The 12,268-nt window shown below is 53.6% G+C and overlaps 4 protein-coding genes across 4 annotated transcripts; 2 read left to right on the top strand and 2 right to left on the bottom strand.

The window, feature by feature from the left end:
* Positions 1 to 3,102: 3,102 nt before the first annotated feature.
* On the top strand, positions 3,103 to 4,467 carry NCS54_00049900 (Hypothetical protein; the record flags this gene model as incomplete). Its single annotated transcript, XM_053146149.1, has 2 exons — positions 3,103 to 4,371; positions 4,423 to 4,467. 2 exons carry the CDS (start codon positions 3,103 to 3,105, stop codon positions 4,465 to 4,467), a joined length of 1,314 nt encoding a protein of 437 aa, XP_053002124.1.
* Positions 4,468 to 5,999: 1,532 nt separating this feature from the next.
* NCS54_00049800 (Hypothetical protein) lies at positions 6,000 to 7,852 on the top strand (the record flags this gene model as incomplete). Its single annotated transcript, XM_053146148.1, has 3 exons — positions 6,000 to 6,216; positions 6,273 to 6,320; positions 6,372 to 7,852. 3 exons carry the CDS (start codon positions 6,000 to 6,002, stop codon positions 7,850 to 7,852), a joined length of 1,746 nt encoding a protein of 581 aa, XP_053002123.1.
* Positions 7,853 to 8,902: 1,050 nt separating this feature from the next.
* NCS54_00049700 (Alpha-galactosidase) lies at positions 8,903 to 9,971 on the bottom strand (the record flags this gene model as incomplete). The annotated part of the gene is made up of 2 exons (XM_053146147.1): positions 8,903 to 9,610; positions 9,675 to 9,971. The coding sequence occupies 2 exons, from the start codon at positions 9,969 to 9,971 to the stop codon at positions 8,903 to 8,905; spliced, it is 1,005 nt and encodes a 334-aa protein (XP_053002122.1).
* A 787-nt stretch (positions 9,972 to 10,758) lies between these two features.
* On the bottom strand, positions 10,759 to 12,252 carry NCS54_00049600 (Histone deacetylase; the record flags this gene model as incomplete). Its single annotated transcript, XM_053146146.1, has 1 exon — positions 10,759 to 12,252. The coding sequence occupies one exon, from the start codon at positions 12,250 to 12,252 to the stop codon at positions 10,759 to 10,761; it is 1,494 nt and encodes a 497-aa protein (XP_053002121.1).
* Between the last annotated feature and the right edge of the window lie 16 nt (positions 12,253 to 12,268).

Here is a 12,268-nt window from a genome sequence, read left to right as displayed (position 1 = left end):
TTATTTGTTGTGTTGGATTACCGAGTTGTCAAGCGAAGATGAAGATGGCACCTTGATCTTGTGAGTGAGTGACATGGCAGTTTTGAATGAGACCGAGGCTGACTTGACACATGTTGGGGAGGGGTTGCTGCATTGCCATTGCATGGACGGACGGGCATTGCCGATCTGATTTTGATATTCAGGGATGAATGCAACCAGAGTTGTTTCCGGCAACGAGCGCGAGCCTGCGGCACGGTGCATTCGCATCCATCTGATCATCCAAGAGCGAAAATAGGAGGGAAAATTGCAATCTTCCACATGAATGTCTGCTGTGTTGGACTTTTGCCTTGGTCAAGAGAGAGGACGTTGTCATGCTCATGACGTACGAATCAACCAATCAGTCGACAAAGGCAGACCCGGCCACGAGGCCGACCCAGAGATATGGGCAATGATATTAAGTTAATTTATGAATGCTGGCGAATGGCAACTCTTATCCGGACCCTGAGCATCATGCCTTGACGCTGGGGGTTGTCAATCGAGATGAGGCTTGATCTGCTGGCATTATTCCGCCTGCCATGATTGGGTTTGCCGCGACTACGGCTTTGATTGGCCTCATCGGCCTGATCTGATCAAACGTCCAACGGCCAGCCAAAGGGGTTGTTTGGCAAGGGCAGGCAGCCAGGAGCTAGTGCCAGGTACCCGAAGGTCAAACTGCTGCGAGCATGATTCCGCCACGAGCGGCACAGAACCGATGGAAGCTGTGAGCCCGGCTTCCCCTGGAAGATACGTACCGGTTTACCCGCCTTCTTGCGCGTGTGGCGGATGGTGATCCATGGGCGGCCCAGTGGAAAATGGACTGACCCCTTCAGGCAGGTGCCTGGTTCAGAAGCAAATAGCGCTCCATCAACTTACGAGATGGGTTTCGAATATTCGCGATGGCTTCGATTTTGAGCATCTCGCCTACGAGCTAAACAGTCGAGACGCAACCAAACTGCGACAGTCCGTGGTCCTGCTGCCGGGAATTGACAGCTTGATCTGCTCAGACACACAAACATAGCTCACCGACTGGTTAGCGTCCCGTTCAAGGAAAAGCCCGAGCCAAGGCCAAGACGCGCCAGCTGAGAGAAAACCTGGTCGAAGCCAAGCGTTGACCAACAGGTTGTTGACGACGCGAAAAAGGGGGCTGGTGGTTGGAGAGAGACTGTTGCTGTGGGAGTGGCGGTTCTGTCCTGGGTAGCGTAGCTAGGGCGGTCGGTGCCAAAAAAGCTTGGCTCCTATTTTCGCATGGAGCAGGTTACTTGTTGATCCCGAGCCAAGATGCCCAGGAGACGGGGATCTGCCCATCCTAATTTATGCCATGACGACGACGGTGGTGGTGGACATACGGTTGGGTGAATGGCGATGCTAGCAAACAGGTCAACAGCTGCAACCAGCGACGGACCAAGAGGCCGAAAGTGACAGACGGACGAGGGCCCGCGTCTCATTGCGAAACGACAGGACGTCGATCTCATTCTGGGGGACCCATTCAGGATCCGCAGCATTGGTGGCCAGTGTGTCGTTGCATTAGCAGCTGGACTGGAGGTCTGGGCTGGCTTTCTTTTGTGTGCAGGGGGTGCTGATGGCGTGGTTTATTTTAGTCGGTAGGCGCTGGTTCAGGTGTGAGTGGCCAGGTGCCTCTTGCCCGCCGCGGCTGCGTGTGCATGTGCGTGTGTGTGCAATCTGTGTGCATTGTGCCTGGTGCCTGAGAATCTTTGTCCAACACCGGCCAGGGTCGCTAGCCGATGGCGGGGCATCCAATGGGTCAACACAAGGGGGGGCCCGGGCTGAACGAGAGCCAACAAGGGCCACGAGAATGGGACAGTGTCGGCCGAACCCACTGAAACGATAGAGTTAATTTCCCGTCCTAAGAGAGCAGACCAGGCATTGGGCTGCCGTATCGAGTAGCGGCCCCCTGGACTGTGGCCGGTCCTCCCCTGGGAATTTCCCGGCATGCCCTGGACGTGGGCAGCGGTCACCCCTGAATTAGGCGGATCGCCCAGATTTGGCAAGGCTTGGAGTGAGCATCTTGCTTCTGGAACTCGCGCTAGTCCTTTAGGAGCAGTAGCAGATGTCTCTCCTTCTCCTCTTGGTGCATGTCTCGGTGTCTGATACGTGATGAAGCGCCCGGTTGCGTCTTGGTCTCGAGGGCACCCTGTGCGCGTTCGCACCAAGGCCCGGAGCTGGTGCTGGGTCTGCCAATCTCTCCAAACGCTCCCGTCCTGTTCCTCGCCCACCGTTCTCCGACGTAGTCTCCTCCTCAGGTTCCTACCTTAGCTAGCTTCCCCCTTCCAAGCGCAGAGTCACCCCAGTCCCAGTCTTGGTCCCCAGTCAAGACGCTCGGCCTTCCTCTCTTTCTATCCCCTTTCGTCTCCGCCGCCCCAGGCGCTTTGTTCCTTTTGCTTTCATCGTGCTGCTCCTTCCTTGCCAACTGAGAGTTTCATCTTTCTTCCACTCTCTCCCACGCTCCTTTATTTTGTTATTTTGGTTCCTCACTACATTCGCTTCTACAGCTGTCGCTCGCTACGATTTGGGGACCGGACTTTGCCTTCCACAAACACAACCCATTAGAAAAACAGGTTAGTTGATGTGCGGAACGACATTGATGGCGGAAGGGGGGAACCCGGAAACTGGAGAAGAGCTGGCAGACGAGAGACGAAGGGAGAGACAAGAGACAGGAGACGAACCATGGAAACGACCACCAACATGACCGAGACGAGGAGGAACAGAAATCGACCAATATCACAAGGAGCCTGCGATTGTGTTGATGTGGCACTGCGAGGAGAGTCATAGAGTCAAGAATCACTCGAGAGGGAAACGAAAAGTGTTGATCTGCGTCGTCGACGGCAACGGAAACGACGACGTGGGCAGGCTTGGCGACACGATGAAAACGAATCAACATTAACAAACGATGTCGACAACCGATCCATATCCTGCGACCTCTCCTCTCTCTTCGTCTCTTGCACCGTCTAGCTTGGACAGTAGTCCAAAACCATACTGCAGTGGCAGCCGTTGAAGGTCTAAAGCTAACCGCAAACCTTGTATAGATATTATAGTTGGATCGCCACAGCGCCACAGACCGTTACGATGAAGAACCTCATCACTTACACGCTCGCCGCGACATTGGCCGCTGGCGCCACTGCTCACCAGCACCAGCACGTCCACAACCGCCGCCATGCCGGCTCCAAGGTCCAGAAGCGTGGTGCCAACGTTGTCACCGAGTACGTCGTTGCTGCCACTGAGACCGTCTACGAGCTCGCCGGAAAGAAGCTTGGTCAGGAAGAGGCCAAGGCCGGTCTCGATGGCGGCAACCTGATCATCGTTGGCGAATCCAACCCTACCTACCAGCCTCCCCCTCCTGCCGAGACCACCCAGCCCGAGCCCCAGAAGCAGAAGGCTGAGATTGGCGCTCAGTTCTACCAGTCCAAGGAGGTCACCTCTGCCCCTGCTGCGGCAGCTCCCACCACTGTTGCCGAGGTTGTCTCCTCGGTTGCTGCTGAGAAGCCCAAGGCCAAGACCCCCTCCAACTCCAACTCTGGCTCCTCCTATGGCGGCAGCAGCGGTGGCTCGGGTGTTAACAAGAAGTTCGAGAGCGGCAAGGTTCCCTGCAGCACCTTCCCCTCGGAGTATGGTGCTGAGGCTCTCGACTGGCTCAAGCTGGGTGGCTGGTCTGGTATTCAGTACGTTCCCGACTTCACCTTGGACTCGTTGACCATCACCACGATCCACACTGCTATCAAGGGCGACAAGTGCAAGAAGGGTGCCATGTGCTCTTATGCCTGCCCTGCTGGATACCAGAAGACTCAGTGGCCCAAGGCCCAGGGCTCCACCAAGGAGTCCGTTGGTGGTCTTTACTGTAACGATGAGGGCTTCCTTGAGCTTACCCGCGACGGCTACGACACCCTCTGCGAGCCCGGTGTTGGCGGTGTCTCCATCCAGAACGACTGCGACGAGGACATCGTTACCTGCCGAACCGATTACCCCGGAACCGAGAACATGGTCATCCCCGCCCTTGCCACAGCTGGTGGCAGCGTCAACATCTGCAACCCTGAGCAGGACAAGTACTACATCTGGAACGGCTCTGGCACCTCGGCTCAGTACTACGTTAACAAGAAGGGATACAGCGTCGAGGACGCTTGTGTCTGGGACAGCCCCAAGGGCAAGGACGCCGGTAACTGGGCTCCCGTTGTCCTCGGTGTTGGCCAGGCCGCCGACGGCATCACCTACATCTCCATCTTCCAGAACCTGCCCACAAGCGATGCTCCGCTTGACTTCAACATCGAGATCACTGGAGACGTCAACTCCGAGTGCTCGTACGTCAACGGCAAGTGGACTGGCGGCGCCAGCGGCTGCACTGTGAGTTGATATGAACTTGATCTGAGAGAATACATGCTAACCAATTGACAGACTGGCATGAAGTCTGGTGGCAAGGCCATCGTCCGATACTTTTAGTTAAAAAGTCGCAAGATTTTTGAGTAGGATGTGCGTTGTTAATTTTTGGACCTTCTTGTGAATATTCTGAGCGGCAGAGCTTGGGACCCTTCGGCCGCAGGCCACGGACGAGGACAAGCAGCGGAGCACAAGTTGAATCTGCCGACCTGTACCGCGGCTGAAAAGAGCGGGATTCCTCCCTTTGTTTGTCAAGCTGGGGCTAGATTTCTTGTGGATATGGACTTGGATGACTTGAAAGGGATTGAAGAACGTTTCGACGGCTGATCTAGGTGCCAGTCTCTTTTCTCTGTGTCTTTTTCCCAGCAGTATTTTTTCCCTCGCTTTTCTTTGTCGGCACGTACTCCATATATGCATTTTTGTCGTTTTCTCATACATGCTTGACAAGATTCCCCCATGCACAGACACGTTGTATGGATGGCGACGGATGGATGCAACCGACGACTGCGAATTATCAATCACGCATTGGGAGGAGCCCGCGGCGTTTTTGTTTACTTCCCCGGGGAGAGGGCGGCGCGAGAATCTCTTTTCGGAGGATGAACAAAGAAAGAAAGAAAGAAAGAAAGAAGAAGGAATCGTTCGGGGTCGGCGTCGACGGGTCCAGCAATAGGCGCTCATCCAGGCTTGTCCATCTAATGTCTGTGAACCTTGTACTGTATAGTGTCTTGAATCTGGTAATTCTGTTTTTACTCTGCTGGTCTCGGTGATCGTGATCTTGCTTATGCTTGCTATTTGCGACCTCTCTGCTTGGTGTTTGGTCTTGTAGTCAGTCTCCGGTGGTGGTTCATCGGGGACGGAGGTGACCCGCTCCGGACGCCGAATGGAAGGTGCGAGTCAATCCGGGTTGAGCTGACTGGCTTCAGGTTCCCCAGACGCCACGGCCTGACGGGCGCAGCTTCAGTATGAACCATGGATGGTGCTGTAGCTAATAAGCGCTTAGCTCCCTTCCCGCGAACCTGTGACCTTTTATCGGAGTCAAGTTCCCTGTCAACCAATCCCCGCATTCGGTGCTGCTTCTGATGTGCTCTTGCATGCGTCATTAGTCGGATTGAGGGAAGCTTGGGGAAGTCTTGAGGTGACAGCGGTAAGCTTCCCTGTATCTCTCTCTGCATGTCTTGTGTGTACTGATTCTCATATCAAGGACGGTAATGGCCTCTGTGATCGGTGTTTGAATGCCGACACTAGGTTGATCTTGGGAGAAGGCCGAGGAGGAGGAGGGGATAGATTGTGATAAGAGTTGCTTCTCCTCACACCCAATGATAAGAGTCAACCAACGTCAACTGCGCCTATTTCATCCTCGACTTCCCGGCTAAAGTCTATGCAATTGACTCTCCTCCAGAGACATGCATATGCGATGCCGTCTGGTGGCGCATCGTGATCCCGTCCCGCCTTCGTCATCGACTGCATGACCACACCCTTCACCCCGAGCTGCTTTAAATCCAGACAAGCCCTGCCCGCTTTCAGCTTTTTAAGCTTGTTTTCTCCAGGATTGACATTGTTTGCCAATTCTCGACCGTACACAGGCGTCCGGAACAATGTCGCTGAATCGCGTCCAGAGCATCGAGACGCTTTCGGTCCCGCCGGGCCACCACCACGAGGGCCGCGATAGGAGGGCGAGCGATGCGAGTCTGAGGGTTCGCCGGTTGACGTTTAACCCTGTGCCGCAAGACTACGAGACTGCGTCTTTGAGGCCGGACGATCAGCATGCGGAGACGGTCGGAGCATTCGAGGTTCCTGAGTGGAAGCGGTTGCGTATGTTGTCCAACGTGATCATTCAATGGTCAATCGGTGCTGATTGTATCATACAGTTCAGATTGCTGCTGCAGTTATACACTGCCTCTTTGCAGCGGGAATAGGCTAGTATACACCCTTCTGCCCTTCAGAATGGTCAATTGACAGACTATCAGTCTTTGGCTACGCTGCGATCAAGCCCGTTCTCAAGCTTGAGGGCGCATATTCCGACATTTGCAAGCTCAGCCACTATGGAGACCACCAAAGCCTCAACGGCGATGCAAATGCCCTTGCCGACGATCCTCATGACACGTGCGTCGAGATCCGGCTGAACCTCATGTTCACCGTCGCCGCCGTCGGCACCAACGTTGCTGCTCTTCCCGTCGGTGCCATCCTGGATCATTTTGGTCCCCGTGTGTGTGGCCTTCTGGGATGTTTCTTCCTCGCAATGGGCGCATTACTCATGGCGAATGCTAAACAACTGCCGTTTGATGCGCTGCTCCCAGGATATCTCTTCCTGGCTCTCGGAGGCCCGTTCACGTATATCTCGTCCTTCCAGCTATCCAATGCGTTTCCTCGGCACTCGGGTCTTATCTTGGCACTCATGACGGGTGCCTTTGACTCCTCAAGCGCATTGTTCCTCATGTATAGGCTTATATACAACGCCACCAACGGCGGCTTCACGCTACATCGTTTCTTCCTCGTTTACTTGGTTGTCCCAGCTGTCATATTTGTCAGCCAACTGCTTCTCATGCCTGCGCAATCTTACAAGACCGTCGGCGAGCTCGTTGGCCAGGCTGCTGAGGCAGATGAGGATTCACTCAACGACGAAGATATGGGTACGCAGGTCGCTGATGATCAAGTCGACGAGCACACAGCGCTACTACGTGAGGAGCGGCGTGAGGAGAGAGAGAGGCACAAGGCAGTGGTGCACGACATTGAGAACCTCCTCGGCTCGGCAACTGGAGACCGTCAAGTCGAAGCCAAGGAGAGGCAGCATGTTGCGTCTGGCGTCTGGGGTGTACTGCACGACCGCACCGTCCTTGAGCAGATTCGGTCGCCCTGGTTCATACTGATTTGTCTCTTCACTGTGGTGCAGATGACCCGCATCAACTTCTTTGTCGCGACGATTCGTCCACAATACGAGGCTATTTTCGGGGATCATGAGCGCGCTGTGAGGATCAACACCTTCTTTGACGTGGCTCTCCCAGTGGGTGGACTCGTCTCGATCCCTTTTATCGGCACGGCTCTCGATCATGTTAGCACCGTTCTTGTCCTAGCGACGCTCGTCACTTGCGGCACACTGATAGGAATTCTCGGCGTGATACCGTCCGACTGGGCAGCATACTCTGGCGTCGTCCTCTTCGTCCTGTACCGTCCCTTCTACTACACTGCCGTATCGGACTATAGCGCCAAGGTCTTTGGCTTCCGGACCTTTGGCACCGTTTACGGCCTCATCATCTGTCTGTCAGGTCTCTTGAACTTTTCCCAGTCGGGTCTCGACGTCTTGTTTCACGAGACTTTCAACGGAAATCCCGTGCCCGTGGATATTATGCTTCTGCTCTTGGGACTTGTCATTGGTGCTTCTCTCGTGGCGTTTGTGGCGATACAGCTGCGAAACATAAATCTCAAGGACAGGGCCCGGATCTCGCAATGATCGTGCCGAGGTAATGAAAAAGGGTGACCCCTGAGCATCTATGATTCGAATATACCCGTTGTGTGGTTGAGTTATGCGATTATGAGTTTCTATGACGTTTGATGCTTGTTGTATACTGAGTTGATGTGATTTAGATGATCAAATTATTTAAAATGCCAACCTATATTCACATTGCTAAAAAATCCAATGTTGAGCAGCCGTGCTACTATGCTTACCTGGCAAATGTCGGCGATAGTAGAGAGCTAGATCATTGTTCCTTTTCTGACCTTTCACTTGTTAGTGGCTAACTTGTAGTAATCAACTGGCTCAACGCACTCTTGAGAATTACAAGAGCCGTAATATCTACGAACATAGAGGGTAAAAAAGACTCTAGAGCTTACGGAGAATACGGAATATGCATAAAGTACGGGCAATACGGAGAAAATGGCATGGAGATAACGGGGGATACGGCAGATACGGAAGACAAGGCACACGGAGACTACGGAGACTACGTAGAAACAGACACGGGAGACACGGGAGACACGGGAGATACGGAGAATACGGAGAAAAGAATACTGAGACTACGGAGGATACGGAAGAGACGAAGAAAAGGATACGGAAAATACGGAGACTACGGGGAACACGGAGATAGGTTACGGGGAATACAGAAAAACGGATGACATGACTACGGAGACTATGGAGGACACGGAGGACACGGAGGACACGGAGGAGACGAAAGAAAGGTATACGGAGAATACGGGAAATTTCTCGACGTCTATCACCATGTTGCTACTCGAAACTGAAGCCACTCTATCGTGTATAATAATGTCGTTTGTATCATCAGAATGTGAGATATAAATGACTATCTACTTCCAGATCAACTCAAGATCTGAATGTGTCATAACAAGTACCAATATTTACATGCTAATAGAAGTGAAGTCGTGAAAGGGCTGCTGGCGTAGAGGTTGAGATGGGTTTATATACAATGTCCAAAGGGGGCACCCAACATGTCCAAGCTCGACAGTCCATTTCAAGTCCTCTCAGGGAGGATGTTTGAGTCTCTGTGTGTGTTTATTCATACTTGGCCGCAGGAGTACGGAAGGGCTCCTCGCCGCAGTACTGACCCCAGCCGTCAAGCTGAGCAGAAGCCCACTTGATGATCTTGCTGAAGCCTTTGTCCTCGTCCTCGGCAGTGCAGTAGTACTTGTTGTCCGATGCACTGAGCTTGCCCGTCTTCTCCACCGAGGGGGGGTACTCGATCTGGAGTACGGGCTTGCCGGCGTCGATATAGGTCTGGAAGTCCTCGCAAAAGGGCCAGCTCTCTTCGTTGGGATCGCTGTTGCCGCGGCAGGACTCGAGCACGGCAAAGTCGAGGGTCGAAACGAGGTCCTCGGCGATCTCGGGGGCGTTCTTCTGGCCGACGAGGAGGGGCTGGCCGTCCTTGGTCTTGATCGAGTGGGCGTACTTGGCGAGGTTCTTGAGGTAGTTGGTGTAGTCAGAAGACTTGAGCTTGAAGCCCGTGGGGTCCTCGTCATTTTGTTGCCAGGCATCGACGTTGTCCGGATCGACAGCATCGCAGCCGATCTTGGCAGCAATGTCTAGTCGTGCCTTTTGGAGCTCAAGGACACGAGAGTCCCGGATGTCGAGATACCATTCTTCGTCGCCGTAGGGGTAGGACAGGGAGTGACCGATGACCTCCTTGGGGAACTTGCTCTTGTCGTCATCCCAATCCTGAAGGGCTCCGGCGTTGAAGTAGCAAATAACGAATTTGCCAGCGCTCTGTTAGGCCGTCGGGTCAGTACATGGCTTATCCACACCAACATGTTGCAGAAAGCTTGCTTACCTTGAGCATGGGGATCATGTTGGGGAACTCCTGGGCGTGGCCCATGTCGATATCCCAGACCTTAGCCTTGGCCGGGATCAAGTCTGCAGCACTGTCATGCTTGATGGGATGATGAATACAGATCTCCCACTGCACGCCTGGCTTGAAGTCGGCCAGCTCAGCAGCTTTCACCGTTGCGGCAGGCTTGGCTTGTGCGGTCTTGACAGCATCAGCAGCAGGACATTCGCCTCTACGACGAGCGCTTACGGAACCGCCAAGGGCGAGGGTGGTGGCAGCAATACGGCTGAAGGCCACCATGGTTGTGGATAAGGGATAAGAAAGGGCGTCAAGGAGATGGTCAGTATAGAGGTAGTAGCTGTTCACAGAACAACAACGAGATAGTAGTTGAAGCTTGGAACAACTCTTAAAGGAGGCGGGAACGTGATGGGGAATCCAAGGCTGACTCTTGGTCTGATGATCAATTCAACTACCCAACTATTTCCCTGGGCTCCGGCTTCATTATATCGACTTCAAAAGGACCGTTATGAGCCCCTTTGGCGAACAAGTTGATCCTGTCAATGCCTGCTCTAGCTCATCCAACATGTAAGCCATGTAAGACGGCTAGACAATTTTGGAATGGTCTCCTCTGTTGGGATGAAACATTAGCAAGGATCCATGATCAAGCACTCGTCCTGCGTAATACCATGTACATAACGTACAGACCTGGTCTCAGCTGTTGGTCCCCAGCTGTTGGGCTTGATAGATGGGGTCATGGACCTGGGAGAGGGAGCCGACGTCCCGCAACTCGGAGACTTTGGCCGTCTCGGAACCGACTTAGTACCGTGGGATTCAGAGAACCACTAGGATGAGGTTTCGCACCATCTGTATAAGGCATAGTACTCGGGTGATGATGACCTTCTCAAATCCTTCTCGGTTCCCCAAAGCAGGCGGTGCAAGTTCCAGGTGGATCCATGATTCTGCTTTATGTGAGGCGTTACAACGGCACGGTTTTGATTGACAGGGACCGAGGCCCACTCTAGCCCTATAGGACCATGACTTGTCAGAGAGGACGGACCCAAGGGCATGGATCAAATCATCCTCACTTCTAAAGTTCCATAGCTGTCCCCACAGCGGCTTCTCGCGCTCTGCGGACTTCGTCTCGTCTCTCCTCGTTTTCCTCCTTGAGCCGCTCCTCAACTTCATCTCTAATGGCACCAAGATCAGGTGGTATGGTCTGGAACTGAACACTCGGTGCTGCCTGCACAAAGCGGAGCTGCTCTGTAATGTGTTGAACAATCTCTGTCAACCGTTTCTGGGAATTGCGATTTTGTCGTGGCTCTCCAAGAATCTGCTCCAGTGTCGGGAAAAGCGTGTCTTGCCTGAAGTGGTCACGCCATGGAGCATGCTCTGGTAAGATGGAGCTGATCTTGTCATCGCAGTTGGTGGCAATACTAGTCTCGTAAGTCCATGCCCGGGCCACGTTCCGAGGAGTGTATCCACCACCACCGAAGAGGATCATGGGGATGCGCATCTCCTTGCAGAATTTGACACAGGCACCGTGGCCTTGGACTTGAAGGTTGAAGCGACCAAGGCGATCACCCGCCAGAGAGTCGGCACCACATTGCAAGGCAATGGCTCCAGGGCGGAACTTCTCCACAATCTTGCCGATGACAGTGTTGAACAGGTTATCATACTGCTCATCCGTGATACCGTCCATCAATGGTACGTTGAAAGCGTGATGAGCGCCTGGGTTGTGCTCACTCTTGGGACCGTTGTCGTCGAGAGCTCCAGTGCCCGGGAAGAAGTTTTGCGGGTCATACTTGTGGAAGGACACAGTCATGACACGGTCAGTTGAGAAGAAAGCCTCCTCGACACCGTCGCCATGGTGTACGTCAATGTCGATATATAGGACTCGGGGGTAATAACGTAAGAGCTGGAGGACAGCCAGCACAATGTCGTTGATGTAGCAGAAGCCAGAAGCTTCAGACTTCTTGGCGTGATGCAGTCCACCGCCCCAGGAAATAGCAATGTCGGACTGCCCACTGCAGATCTTCCTGGCAGCATCCAGGGAGCCACCAGCTGAGAGGGAACAGTAATTGAATAGACCGTCAAAGAGTGGACAGTCAGAGCCGCCTAGGTTGAACTTCAGGTCAATACCCTGGTTCTCAAGGTCGCGAGGTACCGGCTCAGGCAGGACTGTGCCGAGAAAGTCGAGGTAATCTGTCGAGTGAAAGTCGGCCAGCTCCTCGTATGTGGCTGCTCGGGCGATGTAATTATCCATGGCGAATGACATGCCGTAAGAATAGATGAGGCTCTTGGACAGCGTCAGACGCCAGGGCTTCATGGGATGTGTGACTCCAAAGTGGTGACTCTCAATATCTGGGTTGCAGTGGAACGACACCTTGTAGCCCTTTGGCCGGGTGATGCCTGATTCTTCGGCCAGGCGCTTGCACTTGTTGTAGAACTTGGCGTTGTCCATCTCGCTCGCCAGCCCAAGGGGCGTGTACTCCTCAACGACGGTGTTGTCACGGTCCTCATCTGGAATATGGGGTAGGTAATTGGGTTTGGGAACCCGGTATCTGTAAGAGTCTATATCCATGATGGCGAAAATGAAG

Source organism: Fusarium falciforme, chromosome 1 (genome assembly GCF_026873545.1).
Source record: "Fusarium falciforme chromosome 1, complete sequence".
In the NCBI taxonomy this organism is placed as follows: Eukaryota; Fungi; Ascomycota; class Sordariomycetes; order Hypocreales; family Nectriaceae; genus Fusarium; species Fusarium falciforme.
This window is presented reverse-complemented; position numbering and strand designations above follow the sequence as displayed.